The sequence below is a fragment of the Stomoxys calcitrans genome, chromosome 4, assembly GCF_963082655.1.
Source record: "Stomoxys calcitrans chromosome 4, idStoCalc2.1, whole genome shotgun sequence".
Lineage (NCBI taxonomy): Eukaryota > Metazoa > Arthropoda > Insecta > Diptera > Muscidae > Stomoxys > Stomoxys calcitrans.
The window spans coordinates 47,862,530-47,880,082 of NC_081555.1; the positions used below are offsets into that span (position 1 = coordinate 47,862,530).

The 17,553-nt window shown below is 39.5% G+C and overlaps 1 protein-coding gene across 1 annotated transcript; it reads right to left on the reverse strand.

The window, feature by feature from the left end:
* Window positions 1–1,186: 1,186 nt before the first annotated feature.
* LOC131996916 (uncharacterized) lies at window positions 1,187–17,129 on the reverse strand. The gene is made up of 3 exons (XM_059367115.1): window positions 17,015–17,129; window positions 1,403–6,210; window positions 1,187–1,228 (listed from the first exon to the last, which is right to left on the reverse strand). The coding sequence occupies exons 1-3, from the start codon at window positions 17,127–17,129 to the stop codon at window positions 1,187–1,189; spliced, it is 4,965 nt and encodes a 1,654-aa protein (XP_059223098.1).
* Between the last annotated feature and the right edge of the window lie 424 nt (window positions 17,130–17,553).

Here is a 17,553-nt window from a genome sequence, read left to right on the forward strand (position 1 = left end):
TACTCCCGGGTTCAAGCTCTGCCGCTTCACAGGAAACAGACGCAGATCATAAACCTCCTAATGGATAACGCTATCGCAGCTACACTCTAAACTATTTTCACAATGATAGACAACAAGATGCCGCACAAAATAGAGTAAATATCAATGTTCAATATCAATAAGGGATTTTAGCTATTTGGGAGTAAATGAGCTGGGATTTGTGTCATTAATGTGGAGAAACTTTGCACATGGCAAATTCATACTACGGAGATGTAGTATATTTTTCGTTTTGTTTGAAAATTACTCCAAATTCACTATTTATATTTTTTATTTTATTTCAAATAAAATAAAAGCTTCAAGTTTATTGAGGAATGAATCACCTCACTTGCCTTTTAAATGAAAACCCGAGATGATTGAGTTCAAAATGGGATGATATGGTTGTCTTTTATTTAGAGGGGTGTATGGGATACAACTTACATTTTATGTAGATGATAAAAGGCTGCAGAGAACCAACCACTTGGATGTGATGCTGTAGTAAAAGGAGATCGAGACTTCTTCGTGGCAACACCAAGAAGCATCGGCCTCCACTCAATACAACAACACACAAAGAGGATGGTTAACTTGTTGCCATACTATTAATTTGGAATACTGGGATGTTTCAACAGTGACTTAAAAACTATTACATGGTAATTCAAAATAAGGTAAGGTAAATTAGATAATCAATTCAAATAATTCAAAATAACATCAGAGGGAAACTACTTTCAACATCCTGCCCCCCTTGGCCGGAAAGGGCAACAATTATAGAGCGCGTTTGAGCTGGTTCAATATACGAAAAGCTTTCTCCAGGCACCGTTGAGATTTTTCTGAATTACTGTTATTACCATAACGTAGTCTAGAATTTGCTGAGTTATGACCACCTCTCTCGGCTGGACGCAATTGTGTAGTTGGACGTTGGCATTTGGTTTTTAGAACTCTTCTTCTGTCAGCTCGGCATCGTTCTGGTTGTAGTCTTTGTTGAATTGGTTCATGGAGTAGGGTGTGGTGTCCCCTTTCGCAACGTTGGCATAAATTAGTTGATGTGCACTGCGCTGTTTTATGCGAACGGGCCAAACAATTTAAGCAATACTTATGGCGAACAACAGCACGACGACGATCTTTGACCGCCATTTTTAAGAACTGTCTACAATATCTAAGAGGGTGATAATTTTTACAAATTAGGCATTGATGGATTCTGGAATTTCTTCTGTCCCTGTGGAAGACAAAATTTTGTGTGATGATATGAAATAATGATAATTTCAAATAGGTACGTCTTGACAGAAACGATTGTAAGGAATATTTAAGATTGAGGAGCATTATATGGTAAAATACACAATTTTACTATTGGTCTCCTTATGGTCCCAAGCTGAGTCCTTATATCAGCTACCCGGGCAAGACCGTCTGGTCCTAGATAAACTTTTGTAATGCGACCCAACCGCCATTCACACGGAGGCAAGGAGTCGTCTTTAATAAGGACGAACTGGTCTACGGATAGATTCTTTTGCAAACGCTGCCACTTGTATCTGCTTTGAAGTTCCTTAATGTACTCATCCTTCCACCTCCGAGCAAATTGGTGTTGGATAGATTTGAGTTTATCCCATTTGTCTACAATAGGAAATGTCTCGTCAGTAGCCTCCGGCATAGCAACCATAGGAGCACCTCGTAAAAAGTGACCTGGGGTCAAGGCTAATAATTCCAAAGGGTCGTCCGTCATCGGTGATAGGGGTCGAGAATTTAAGACCGCCTCGATTCGTACTAAAAGGGTGCAAAATTCCTCGAACGTGTATTTGGCATTCTGGGTTACTTTCCGAAAATGCATTTTAAAGGATTTCACCCCAGCTTCCCAAATTCCCCCCATATGTGGGGCATTGGGAGGAATAAAGGTCCACTGAAATCCATGTGTAGCGTACTTTTCAACAATATCCTTGGATATGGCTTTGAGAAAATGGACATATTGGAAATTAAATGCTCTCTCAGCCCCCACAAAATTAGTACCATTATCCGACATCAACTTTTGTGGCAGGCCTCGCCTTCCAACAAATCTTACAAAGGCAGCCCGAAATGAGGCAGATGAAAGGTCCGAGCAGAGTTCCAAATGGATGGATTTCGTACTTAGACAAATAAAAATGCAAACATAACCTTTAAGAAATGTAGCCTGTCGTAGTCGAGACACCTTTATTGGAAATGGTCCCGCGAAATCTAGACCTGTTATGGTGAACGGAGGGGAAAATTTGCTTCGTTCAATAGGCAATGCTGCCATGAACTGTGTTTGGAGGCGCTGTTTATATGCAATGCAAGTTTTGCATTGATGTATGCATTTCTTTATTGCTGATCTAAGCCTCGATACATAATATTCGCTTCGAATTGTCCTTATCATTAGGTTGTGTTCGGCGTGCATCAAAAAAATGTGAGTAAACTCGATTAATAAAGTGCAATATTTGGACTTTACGGGGACTATGATGGGATGGCGTTCGTTAAAGGCGAAATCTGAATTTGAGATTCTGCCTGAGGCTCTGAGTACCCCACATTTATCAATAAAAGGATTTAGAGAATATAAAGGACTTTTCTTGCTAATAGGTTTTGACGTCAAAAGTGAATGATATTCCTTGCCATAGTACTGCCTTTGGGCCAAAGTAATTAGCAAGTTTTTTGTTTCGGTGAATTCGGAATGTGTTATAATTTTGGAGTCTTGAGTGTGTTGTTGTCGTTTTTCTTTGTGGGAGTTATGCAAAAACCTTCGTACATAGCAAATTACTCGTATGGCGCGGTCCCACCTTGAAAATCTTTCTAAGGGATCTACAATTTCGTTCATATGGAAAACATTTATCTTTTTCTTTTCGGGCGGGTCAATATATGCAGGAAGAGACTTTGGCCATTCGTTTGGCGGCTCTATAAGCCATGTTGGACCCTTCCACCACAAGGAATTCTGCATGAGGTCCATAGTATTACAACCCCTAGAACCCACATCTGCTGGATTGTCTGCTGATCGAATGTGACGCCATGAAATGTTACCAATATTTCGAATAATTTCTGCTGTCCTATTAGCGACGTATGTCTTCCATGATGATGGCGGTTTTTCTAACCAGCCGAGGACAATCGATGAGTCACACCATAAGTAGAGGTCATAATTATTTATCGGGAGTTGAGACAGTACTTTTTTCACCAACCGAGAGAGAAGTAGAGCACCACACAATTCCAGTCTTGGTAGACTTACGGGTTCTAGCGGAGCCACTTTGGTTTTTGACACAAATAAATTAGATTCCGTTGATTGATTTCTTTGGACACGTAAATAGATAACCGCGCAATACGCCTTCTCAGACGCGTCACAGAAACCGTGAATCTGCGTAGAGACAAGGGGGGCAAACTTTACCCAGCGAGGAATATGTATGTTGGGTATTAGCTGTATGTTATCTACAAATTGATTCCACTTGAGCAGGGTATTGGGTTTGACGCTTTCATCCCACTTAGTTCCTTCCAACCAGAGATGTTGTAGGAGCATTTTTGACTGGATTATAATGGGCGAAATCCACCCCGCCGGGTCAAATATTTTTGCGACAGTGGACAGTATTTTTCTTTTTGTAATATCTAATTGTTTTTCTATGGGTTCTATTTTATATGAAAAACAATCTTTCAGCGCGTTCCACTGTATTCCAAGCGTTTTAGTACCGCTTGTTTCTGCGAACTTGAGAAAGTCACAATCTAAGAGTGATTCGTTGGGAACGGATTCCAGTATATCTTTGGTGTTTGCCGATATTTTTCTCAAATGAAATCCAGCAGATTCCAATACCGTAATGATTTGAGAGAGCACTTTTATAGCCGAATTTAAATCATGAGAGCCTGTCAGAATATCGTCTACGTATGTCTCATTTCTTAAAATATGTGCTGCCTGAGGAAAACGATCCTCAGAGTCTTTGGCAAGCTGTAATAATGTCCTGATGGCTAAATATGGTGCACAATTTACACCAAATGTCACCGTTCGGAGTGTGAAGTCTTGAATGGGATCGCATGGGTTCATCCGAAAGACGATTCGTTGAAAGGGAGTGTCTCCATCATGGACCAAGATCTGGCGATACATCTTTTCTATATCACCGCAAAAAACGTACTGATATAGCCGCCAATTAACGATCAGGGTCATGAGGTCCAGTTGTAGGGTTGGTCCAACTAATAAGATGTCATTTAAGGAGTTGCCTGAGTTACTTTTCCTTGAAGCATTGAAGACTACCCTTAGCTTAGTACTCCGACTGTCGGGCTTCATAACCGCATGGTGAGGCATATAATATGAGTGAAATGAACCTTGGGAAATTATTTCCTGAGATGATGTTGGTGTCATATGACCAAGTGTCAAATATTCGGCCAAAACATTTCGATAAGTTTCGGCAAACTCGGAATTTTTTTTCAAAGAATTTTCCATACCAATAAACTGGATGAGGGCTTTAGAACGAGAACACCCCAAAGGCATCTCCCGTGGAAACCCAGGTTTGAATGGAAGTTTAACCACATATCGGCCATCCTTATTCCTATACGTGGTCTTCAAATACAGAGATTCGCAGAACTCATCTTCTTTCGAAAAGGGAATCTTATTCGGTATCTCTTCCTGCTCCCAAAATCTTCTGAGTTGTGTACTAATGGCTTCGTCATCCATTTCAGAAATTCCAATGGAGAATGCCGAAACAGATTGACACTGAATAGGCCCGCTAATAATCCAACCGAATATTGTGGCTTGAGCAAGGAGAGATTCAGAAATCTTACGTAACCCGTTTATGAGAAGAGAGGGCATCACATCGCTGCCGAGGAGCAAGTCTACATTCCCAGGAGTGTAGAAATCAGGGTCTGCGAGTTCCAAACCCTCTATGCCACTAAAATTGGTTTGTGACTTGGCTATCTCGAAATTAGGTAAAAGCCTTGTGATTCTTGGGACAACTATCGCTCCCAAATTCACCTCAATCTCATGCTTCTCTGAATACAGAGTTAACGAACATATGGAATTAGAATTTGCCACAATTTCACCACCCATTCCATGGATCTGGAAATTCTTATTCTCAACCACAAGCTTTAATCGCTGCTGAAGAGTCTTCGAAACAAAAGAGCGCTCAGAGCCTTGATCAAGAAAAGCTCTTGCTTTTAACAAATCACCATTGTGCTTTATTTGGACAACAGCAGTAGGTAGCAAAGTGTTTCCTTTCCAAGAATTGTCAGCATTAGAAGTAAAGTGTGAAGCTGTTTCCAAAGTTACATTGCTGTGATGCGTATAAGAAGAATCCGGGGCTTCTTCTGGGGCCAGAGATTCGTCGCTAACCGGTGATTTTGGACTATAGCTTTTTTGATTAGAACTAGCTCCATTTCGGGTAAAATGCAGTAGTGAATGATGGTTCTTGTTACAAGTGTTGCATGTGAATTTGCTCTGACAGTTCTTCCGAGTATGAGTATAAGAGAGACAATTAATGCATATGTTATTTAAGGAGACAAATGTGCTTCGAGATTGTGGGTCAAGCTTTTTAAATTCTGGGCATTGTTTCAATGGGTGGTTAAGTTTGCATATCTTGCACGGGAAACTGGCTTCATCCTTGGTCACAGTAGTACTTTCCCTATGAATTTCTTTAGTTGCAGGTCGTGCATCTTGAATGCTATTCAAACGTTCCACCACTTCATACCTATGTGAGAGAAAGGTGTCCATTTGTTCCCATTCTGGAAGTTCCTTGTGAGATTTCAGGGACTGTTCCCACAGGGAGAGAGTTTCGTGGGGAAGTTTAGTGGAGCAAATGTAAATAAGTATAGGATCCCAGTCCTTTGTCGAGATATTCTGCGCCTTCAGAGCAGAGAGGCAGTCATTAATTGTGCTTCGCAAGTATTGAAGGGACTCACAACTTTCGGAAGTAATGGGAGGTAAATTTAGAAGAATTTTAAGTTGATTGTCCACTAATATCCTTTTATTTTCGTACCTCATACGCAAAGCCTCCCATGCTAAGCAAAAATTTTCACCGCAGAGCTTATACTTCTTCACAATCTCTCCTGCCTGCCCGCGACACTTGAGGCGGAGGTGATAAAGCTTTTGAACAGGCGGTAGTCTAGGGTGATCGACATATACCGCAGAGAACATGTCTCTAAATGCTGGCCATTCTTCGTAGCCTCCATAGAACAGCTCCGTGTCGCAGGGAGGTACCTTTATAGCTAAATCGGTAGCTGGAATGTCATTCGCTATAAAGGAGGAGCTTATAGGGGAAGCAACAAAAGTTTTCTGCAAGTCGAAGATATTCGCCTTACAATTATGAAAGGACTTCGTGCATGTGCTATATTTGCCTCGTGCCGCTTCCAATGACTTCTGGTCAAGGTCGCCCTTCTTATTGATAAGAAGTTCCTTATATGACCTTTGCACCTCTGACCATCGATGGTTCAAGTCATGCAAATTTACCTCAAGCATTGAGTCCGTAATTTCAGTCTTTGCAAGGTTATCAAATTCCGAACAAAATATTACCAAATCATCGGAATAAAATGTAAAATCCTCCATAATGGTTTGTGTCTTGGCTTAAAAGAGGAATATAAAACTCAGGTATTGTGAATTCAAACGGGGTTATCTCTTAAAACAAAGGGATTGTTTATCAATTGGGTCCAAAAAATACTGATTCAAACCAATACTGCGTGTATATTATCTTTACATTGCAATTAGAAGAAAACAGATTCCGCATGCAGGGGGCAATACAAGTTATTGTAGATGAATTTCATACCAGTTAAAACGTCCAGCATGTGTGCCAAAAATTAGTCTCTAGCGGCCTTTATAAGGGTTCTAATCGAGAATAGATCTATAAATTAGAATCAAATACTATTGCATAGTACAACTCCAGTTAACATAAATAACCAGCTTGTGCAAAAGGTGAAAAATTATACATGGTACCAAATGTGTGTTATTGTGAATCACTAATGTAGAAATAGTGTGGCGTACTTTAAGGATGATTCCAGTTTATTATTCCAGATTCCATTTAGAATAAATGGAGATCTGTGATTGTTCAAAGGTGGTTATTGTGTTGGGCATTTGCATTCAACAATTATTAGTCTAATCGGAATGTGTTGAGTTTCTCCTATATTGGCTTATAAACATGCAAAAAAAAAAAAAAAATTGATGACGCCTATTGTGAATGTTGGTGAAAATGTGTTAGGCTTTGATGGTGTGTCCAGAAATCTGTAGGCAAATGTAGTAAAACTATCATGAAACTAAATTCTACCGAAAGATGGTAGTTTTCGTTCGCCTGTATCTTTCTCGGAGGGAACTTGGATTGTTCAGCCGTAAGAAATGAGATGGTTCATATTTTTTCACTTATCTTTCTAGCTAAAAATTGGAATTGGACTTACATCATTAATCCAGCGGGACATCACCACAGAAAATATACTGCTGACGAGGTGGTGCAGTTGAAAGGGTTTAGAAATTGGGTGTCCCTGTCTATTGACTTGGAGGAATGAGTCGGTGAGAACAATTTAGTTGTACAAGCCTTTCGAAATTTTGTCGCCTCCTCTTTTAAACAGGGATGTACATACATTTAGATAACGTGGTTCAGGCGAAGACTACGTATTTATGTACGTTCTGTATGTTTTCCAAGAGAAATATTGGATATTATTCACATTACTTTATGCGATGATGGGGCTTCCTGTAATTGGAAGTTACGATGCCGCCGCCTTTATTATCGATTAATTAATTTTGTGGTTTTGCTGAAGTGTACAGTTCCTGCAGAATGTGCCCGTTTCCAAGGTTGGTGGCCTTGAACCGTTACCTACACGTGTCAGGGCCTTGTAACTAAAAATTTCAGCAATTCTTCGCGTTCTCGTTGCGTGGGATGGAGAACAATAGTTTTCCACCGATTTCACGATCTTGAACTAACTTTCCGTTGTCTGATGAAAAATATTTAATAAAAACTTATAATTCTCCTTTCGGTCTTGGCACATGTAAAAAAACGACAGTTTGACATTTGTTACAGCGAGTTAGGGTTTCCGTGATACTAACAAAATGAACTTTTGAGGTATTTAACCATTAAGCTGTGTTCAATAAAGGCTCGAAGGACCATGTTCAATATCAATAAGGGATTTTAGCTATTTGGGAGTAAATGAGCTGGGATTTGTGTCATTAATGTGGAGAAACTTTGCACATGGCAAATTCATACTACGGAGATGTAGTATATTTTTCGTTTTGTTTGAAAATTACTCCAAATTCACTATTTATATTTTTTATTTTATTTCAAATAAAATAAAAGCTTCAAGTTTATTGAGGAATGAATCACCTCACTTGCCTTTTAAATGAAAACCCGAGATGATTGAGTTCAAAATGGGATGATATGGTTGTCTTTTATTTAGAGGGGTGTATGGGATACAACTTACATTTTATGTAGATGATAAAAGGCTGCAGAGAACCAACCACTTGGATGTGATGCTGTAGTAAAAGGAGATCGAGACTTCTTCGTGGCAACACCAAGAAGCATCGGCCTCCACTCAATACAACAACACACAAAGAGGATGGTTAACTTGTTGCCATACTATTAATTTGGAATACTGGGATGTTTCAACAGTGACTTAAAAACTATTACATGGTAATTCAAAATAAGGTAAGGTAAATTAGATAATCAATTCAAATAATTCAAAATAACATCAGAGGGAAACTACTTTCAACAATCAAAGTGATTGTTGTTGTAAGTTTTTAATACAGAAAGTGTTTGAAAGTCAAACATTTTATGTTGAAATTTTGCTCAATAAGATGCAATTCCTATCCATATGATCTCAAATAATGAAATTTAGAACTTGCAACAAGTGTAATTGACCTTAGTCCATATTAGAATAAAGATTCCATATAAGCCAAACATCAGATTTGATTTCCTGCAACTCTGAGGGACATTGTTCTGATGATGTTGTGGTGCATATGCAGATTTTGGATACACACTTATTGTCACTTTGGAGACAATCTCCCAAACGAAGTTTTATACAAAACGATTTACAAATTCAATCACTAATAATGAACTATTTTCCTGTACAAATCCACTTAATGCCGACTTTTTGTTTTTACTCATACTTCTGGTTAGGTTAGATACAAATATGCAACATTTGTTGTTTATAGTTGGCAGTCATAGTCATATGAGACATAGACAAATTTATTATACCCTCCACCATAAGATGGGGGGTATACTAATTTCGTCATTCTGTTTGTAACTACTCGAAATATTCGTCTGAGACCCCATAAAGTATATATATTCTTGATCGTCGTGAAATTTTATGTCGATCTAGCCATGTCCGTCCGTCTGTCCGTCCGTCCGTCCGTCCGTCCGTCCGTCTGTCTGTCGAAAGCACGCTAACTTCCGAAGGAGTAAAGCTAGACGCTTGAAATTTTGCACAAATACTTCTTATTAGTGTAGGTCGGTTGGTATTGCAAATGGGCCATATCGGTCCATGTTTTGATATAGCTGCCATATAAACCGATCTTGGGTCTTGACTTCTTGAGCCTCTAGAGTGCGCAATTCTTATCCGATTGGGATGAAATTTTGCACGACGTGTTTTGTTATGACATCCAACAACTGTGCTAAGTATGGTTCAAATCGGTCCATAATCTGATATAGCTGCCATATAAACCGATCTTGGGTCTTGACTTCTTGAGCCTGTAGAGTGCGCAATTCTTATCCGATTGGAATGAAATTTTGCACGACGTGTTTTGTTACGATATCCAACAACTGTGCTAAGTATGGTTCAAATCGGTCCATAACCTGATATAGCTGTCATATAAACCGATCTTGGGTCTTGACTTCTTGAGCCTCTAGAGGGCGCAATTCTTATCCAATTTGAATGAATTTTGGCACGTAGTATTTTGTTATGATATCCAACAACTGTGCCAAATATGGTTCAAATCGGTTCATAACCTGATATAGCTGCCATATAAACCGATCTGGGATCTTGACTTCTTGAGCCTCTAGAGGTCGCAATTATTATCCGATTTGCCTGAAATTTTGTACGACGGATTCTCTCATGACCTTTAACATACGTGTTTATTATGGTCTGAATCGGTTTATAGCCTGATATAGCTCCCATATAAATCGATCTCTCTATTTAACTTCTTGAGCCCACAAAGGGCGCAATTCTTATTCGAATTGGCTGACATTTTACACAGGTCTCCAACATATAATTTAATTGTGGTCCAAACCGGACCATATCTTGATATCGCTCTAATAGCAGAGCAAATCTTCTCTTATATCCTTTTTTGCCTAAGAAGAGATGCCGGGAAAAGAACTCGATATATGCGATCCATGGTGGAGGGTATATAAGATTCGGCCCGGCCGAACTTAGCACGCTTTTACTTGTTGTGTAAATAAACTTGAATCTTACTATACCAACATTCACATATGAATAGATAGCAAATTCAGTATTGGACGTACTCGTACTTGGTAAATGTGGCAAATATGAGACGATCCATGCGATTTCGCAGATTGAAACCATAAAAGGGACCAAAAACAAAACACTTCAATGAGTAGATTGAGGGTTTAATCACCACAAAGGACTCTTCTAATCGACAACACTACGTTGACAAGTTTTAAATTGCTTGGGAAGCTTTTTAGTCAGGGAATGGCCATGGTTAAAAAGTTTTTAAAACCAAGGCCTTTAGAGACAATACCTCACTTTGGGGTGTTCTCCTAACGACAAATCTCAGTAGATCGATAGCTCCCAAGCTTTATGTCTCTTAATAACAATAACCTTTACGCATGTCTTTCAATTATTGAAGCAGTACTCGTAATAACTTGCAAATTTGCCTTTGAACATTCCATTATGGAACAGGGGCAAACTTCTCATATATCAATGCGTGCTGTCTGATTCAAGTTTGAGCTCAATGATAGGATACCTCCTAGTTATAGTCAAGTGCGACACCTCTTTGGGGCTGTCATACCGTTTTTATACCCACCACCGAAGGATGGGGGTATATTCGTTTTGTTATTCCGTTTGCAACACATCGAAATATCCATTTCCGACCCAATCTTATGTATAAAAATCAATTTGTGTTTGTTTGTTTGTTTATTTGTTTGTTTGTTTGTATGTTTGTGTGTTCCTTATAGACTCAAAAACGGCTGAACCGATTTTCTTGAAATTTTCTCAGATGGTGCATAATGACCCCGTGGTAAAAATAGGGTACTACATTTTTTGATATCTGAAGGGGGGGGGGGGGGGCGGACCCTCCCCCTTACCCTAATTTTCAGAAACGCCAGATCTCGGAGATGGGTGGAGCGATTTAAGCGAAATTTTGTGTGATCTCATATAATACCCTAAAAATAAAAATTTGGTATCCAAATTTCGGGTGGGGTACCTAGGGGGGCTGCCCCACCCAAAAACCTACCAAACATATATTTAGACCAATCACGACAATATGCGACTCAAATGAAAGGTATTTAAGACAAGAAATCGTATCTGATATCCAATTGTCGGACCAAGTGCTAGGGGGACCATCCAAGCCCCAAAACACCCCTAAATCGGACATATTTACCGACCATGGCAATATGGGACTCAAATGAAACGTATTTGCGAGTAGAATACGAATCTGAAATCCAAATGTGAGACCACGTTTCTGGGGGTCCACCCCATCCCCAAAACACCGCCCTAACTGGACTTATTTACTGACCATGGGAATATGGGGCTTAAATAAAAGGTATTTGAATGTAGAATACGAATCCGATATCCGAATATGGGACAAAGTGTTTGGGGGGCCGCTTCTCCTCAAAAACATACCCAAAGGGGACAAATTTACGACCATAGCAAAATGGGACTCAAATGAAAGGACTTTGGGAGTAAAGCACGATTTTGATATCAATATTCGGGAAAAGTTTCTATGGGGCTATCTCACCCCCACAACACCACCCAAATAGTAAGTATTTTCTGACCATTGCAATATGAGGCTCAAATACAAATACAAATTTTCATGGCCAACTCACTGAGGGGCCGCCCATCCCCCAAACTCCCCCCAAGCCGATCATGTTAGCCGACTATGGAAATATGGGGCTCAAATTATAGGTATGTGGGAGTAGACCACGTATCTGATATCAACATTAGGGGCCAACTGCCTAGCGGACGTCCCATCACCATAACAACCCCCAAATAGGACGTATATGCTCACCAAGACAATTTGGGTCTTAAAGAGAGTGGAACTAAATATTTATAGTTTTTAGGGCCAATTCCTCAAACCGGACATATTTGCTGACTTTTGCAATAATTAGTTTAAATGAGATTAGAAAACGAATTTTATATCCAATTTCGAGGGCAACGGCAATATGGGGTTCAAATAAATTACAATATATATAGATATATGAGAATAGAGCACGTTGCTGATATATTTTCCGGGCTTAGAGTTTGGGGGACCACCCCAATCCCCAAAACACCCCTAAATCGGGCATATTTACCCACCATGTCAATGTGGAGCTTAAATGAAAGGGTTTGAGGGGTAGTGCAAGAATTGAAACTCATTTTCGGCACCAATTTTCTGGGGTCTACCCCTTTCTCAAAATACCCCACAAACAGCAATTTTTTACTGACCATCGCAATGTGGGGCTCAAAAAAGTTATTTGGAAGTAGAATACGAATTTGATATCCAAATCTAGTACCATGTATTTAGGACATCACCCCTTTCCCTTAAATAAATGGTATTTGAGAGAAGAGCACTATACTGATATTTTTTAGAACCAAGTATCTAGGGGACCACCTCTCCCCCGAAAACACCACTTAATCAGACATCATGAGAATATCGGGCTGAAATGAAGTATTTTAAGAATGGAGTACACCTTACATCCAAACTTAATTTCGTAGACCAATAAAGATCATATGGGATTCAGATAAAGGCACTTATATTGTTAAACTGTTAGTCAAGTTAGCATGGTATTTCATTAAAAGATCTTTAATTGTCGAAAATAAATATTCCAAAGAAACTTTTGTTTTATATAAAGTAAAAGAATGCGCAGCGGAGCGGGCCTGGGTCAGCTAGTATAGTATATATATTCTTGATCAGCGTAAAAATCTAAGACGATCTATCCATTTTCGTCCATCTGTCCGTCTGTCTGTTGAAATCACGCTACACTCTTTAAAAATAGAGATATCGAGCTGAAATTTTGCATAGATTCTTTTTTTTTCTTTGTCCATAAGCAGGTTAAGTTCGAAGATGAGCTATATCGAATTATATCTTGATATAGCCCCCATATAGACCGATCCGCCGATATAGGGTCTTAGGCCCATAAAAGCCACATTTATTAAACGATTTTGCTGAAATGTGGGACAGTGAGTTGTGTTAGACCCACCGACATCCTTCGTCAATTTGGCCCAGATCGGTCCCGATTTGTATATAGCTGCCATATAGACCGATCTCTAGATTTAAGGCTTTGGGCCCATAAAAGGCGCATTTATTGTCCGATTTTGCTGAAATTTGGGACAGTGAGTTTTGTTAGGCCCTTCGACATCCTTCGTTGGCCCGGATCGGTCCAGATTTAGTTATGGCTGCCATATAAACTGATCCTCCGATTTAGGGTCTTAGGCTCATATAAGCCACACTTATTATCCGATTTTTCCGAAATTTGGGACAGTGATTTAAGTTAAGCCCCTTGACACCCTTGTTCAATTTGGCCCAGATTGGTCCAGATTTGGATATAGCTGCCATATAGACCGATCCTCGGATTTAGAGTCTTAGGCCCATAAAAGCCATATTTATTACCCGATTTTGATATAATTTGGGACAGTGAGTTGTCTTTGGCTTTTCTACATCTTTATTTAATTTGACCCTGATGGGATCAGATTTGGATATAGCTGCCATATAGACCGATCCGTCGATTTAAGGTTTTGGGCCCATAAAAGGCGCATTTATTGTCCGATGTCGCCGAAATTTGGGACGGTGAGTTGTTTTGGGCCCTTCGATATCTTCCTGAAATATGGCACAGATCGGTCCAGATTTGGATATAGCTGCCATATAGACCTGTCTCTCGATTTAAAGTCTTGGCCCCATAAAAGGCACATTTATAATCCGATATCGCTGTTATTTATGTTAGGTTTTCCGACATCCGTGTCGTCGGTCTATATTTGGATATAGCTACCAAAAAGACCAATTTTTTCTATAAAATTGAGCAATGACTTGTACTTATTAGACATCTCAATATCCGTGTCGAATTTGGTCCAAATCGGATCATATTTTGATAAAGCTGTTATGGGGGCATGAAATTTGAATTTTTCACCGGATTTGGATACCCATACCCGAGGTGGTGGGTATCCAAAGTTCGGCCCGGCCGAACTTAACGCCTTTCTACTTGTTCGCAATAAATTCAGTATAAGTACAACATACCAACGTACGGACCTTGAAGCCTTCGCACCTAATATGGCTGATGAATAATTCTAAACCAAATAACAAAACGCGTCCCATAGTGGTAGGTGTGTGTTGCTTTTGCTGGCTTTCCGATCTCCTATCATTAAGCTCGACTCGAAAGAGAAACAAACAAAAATTTTAAAAATTTAATGATCTTAGCCCTAACAGGCAAAATACTTGAAAATGAAAAAAATTCGGCAGAGCCCGGCTAGGATTCGAACCTAAACACCCGGAGTAACAGCGAAATCCGTTGCCGTTATATAGCTTGCGAAGCCATAAAGGCAATTTCCAACAGATGCACAGAATCATGTGTATACCATCTGTAGACAAAAAATCTGCCATTACACAAAAGCACATGCTTTGGGAAGAGTACATCTAAAAGACGGGATTGTCGAGCGTGGTTACTTTAGTATTAACATTATAGAGGCATTTTCGCAATAAATTCAGTATAAGTAGAACATACCAAGATACGGCCCTTGAAGCCTTCGCACCTAATTTGGTTGATGAGTAATTCTAAACCAAGTTACGAAACGCGTCCCTTTTTGGTTGGTGTGCGTTGCTATCTCAGGCTCTCCTTTTCCATTTGCAAGAAAAAATCTCTAATTATTAAGCTCGTCTCGAAAGAGAAACAAACAAAAATTTTAAAAATTTAATGATCTTCTCCCTAACAAACAAAAAAACTTGAAAATGGAATAATTCAGAATGTTTATGCCCTGCTATTGCTGATGACACTTGTGAGGTTAAATTGCAAATTTTGCCGATGAACATTTCACTAAGGAACAGGGGCAAACTTCTCACATAGCAATGATTGCAGTCCGATTCAAGTTTAAGCACAATGATAAGGGGCCTCCTTTTTATAGCCGAGTCCGAACGGCGTGCCGCAGTGCGACACCTCTTTGGAGAGAAGTTTTACATGGCATAGTACCTCAAAAATGTTGCAAGCATTAGGAGGGGAAAACCACCGCTGAAAATTTTTTTGATGGTCTCGCCAGGACACTTTTGAGATATTTTCCTTAATAATCAGATGTGTAAAAACTTCTCTACAAAGTGTTTTCGCCCTGTAGCAAGTTATTCGGGAGCTCAGCAATAAAAAGGAGGTCCTCTTCATTAAGCTTAAGCTTGTATCAGACAGCACTAGTTGATATGAGAGAAGTATCCCTGCTGTTCCTTACAGAAGGTTTATTAGCAAATTTGCACATATTCTTCAGAACTTCTTCAATATATCACCACTTTAGAGATGAAAATCATCTTCAGGGATATATATGCGACACGTTGACTCAATCTATCCTAAAAGCAAGGGATACAAAATGTATCAAAGCCCCGACCATCTTTACCATATATTGGTTATATAAATGCTAGCAAGTAAAAGGGTTCAAAAGAGTTAACGTTAAATGACCCGCATGCAATCGTCATGCTTGTATGCCCTCACTGTCTCCGTCTATGAAAACGTCCAGACAATAGTCTAAGCGTATTCTCACTTGCCTTTTGGTGTACTTGTATGTGGGTGAAAAATTATGGCCGTATTTATTGTGCAAAGTCAGCTGAACGCAAACCCACCCTTCCCCTAAAACATGGTCTTTATTGCTTTGTGGATTTTTGTTTGTTTCCATGGCAAAGAGTTGAGGCATTTTAGGACCTCCACTCTATACAGTTGTGGGTGGCTAATAGACTGCGACAATGTTATGTCGAACTGTTGACGCTGTTGCTGCTCAAATGTTGCCATTTCTAATTTACAGTAAATTGTTTGTGGGCAAGACACGAATTAATTACTGCAACATGTGACACGACAATATTTAGATTTTGAGAATGACAACAAATTTGTTTATTGTTACATTAAATTGGCAATTTAAAACGAATATGTGACCATAAAGGCAGCATTTGCCACAATGAATGTATCTTCGCATTTGCAGTGGGTTCTGCCGTCTGCAATGCTGTTAATGTTAAACCTTTTATAGAAGCTAAAAGGCAAACGAAAATATTTTTTACTAGAACTAGGCGGGGTGTACAGTTGGTATTGCTTTCGATTTTTGTAGTATCGATAAGAAAAGGATGAGACATGTATTGGGAAGGTTAAAATATAAAATTAAATATTTTGATTCAGATTCAGAAATTCATACAATTTCATTTTAAAGTACCCAAGTCCTGATCCAGACCCAAATCCAGATCCAACCGTTGTCGCTCGTTTATCGGTTTAGAAATTTCCAATGCGCAGGAACATTTGTTTTCCGCTTGGTGGAAGAAGGGATAACTTAAAAATCTACACACGCAGTACAAGTTGAAATTCGAAGAAAATGAGGTAGAAAGAACGATTCAGTCTTGATTCGGCACGAGAATCTCCCTCCGACCTCGTCGAGGTTATGTCGTGTGGAGAATATCTAACCGGGAATATACACGTTCGAATCATGGATGTTCGTACAGCAAACGGCGTTATAAAGTGGTTGGTCATGACCGAAATAACCGTGGACCGAAATTAAATTATCTCCTTTTTCATTGTAATATGGATTCCGAAAACATGTTTAACATTGAATTGTTAATGGAGATCCATTGGGTTTTGTCGAGAATGACAACAAGAACAAATCGGGGTCATCGAAATTTGTCAACAAGCTGGCCAAGCTAGCGAAACGGAATCCTACGCAGCGACATCTAGAGCGTTACATGTTCCAGCCGAATCCGTTATTACGGGTTTCGTGGCGCAGGTTGAGCGCACTACAAAAGAGGCAGAACCCGTAACTGCGGATTCATCAGCATCCCGTACAGCAGCTTGTTGCATATGCGGTCACCGACACTCGCTTGAAAGGTGGAAGACATTTCTAGATATATCTTTATGTGGTCGTATTTAAACCATGGCCAGGCATAGGAACTTCGCGTTGGTCATGGTCAGAATCTTATATATATAAATCAATTTTAGTTTGTTTGTATTCCTTATAGGCTCAGAAACAGCTGAACAGATTTTCTTGAAATTCTCACAGAAAATAGGGTACTATATTTTTTGATATCTGGAGGGGGCGGACCCTCCTCCTTACCCTAATTTTCAGAAACGCCAGATCTCGGAGATGGGTGGTGCGATTTAAGCGAAATTGTGTGTGCTCTCATATAGTACCCTAAAAATAAAAATTTGGTATCCAAATTTCGGATGGGGTACCTAGAAAGGTACTTAGGATACGAAATAGTATCTGATATCCATTTGTCGAACC

Bases quoted from the DNA above. Each gene is read 5' to 3' on its own strand.
- LOC131996916 (XM_059367115.1), bottom strand. From the start codon at position 17,129: ATGCAACAAGCTGCTGTACGGGATGCTGATGAATCCGCAGTTACGGGT. The intron at 6,211-17,014 runs GTAACGCTCTAG...CCTCCTTTATAG, and splicing joins AACGGATTCGGCTGGAACAT to CGAATGACATTCCAGCTACC. The intron at 1,229-1,402 runs GTAGCTGATATA...TGTCTTCCACAG, and splicing joins GACCAGACGGTCTTGCCCGG to GGACAGAAGAAATTCCAGAA.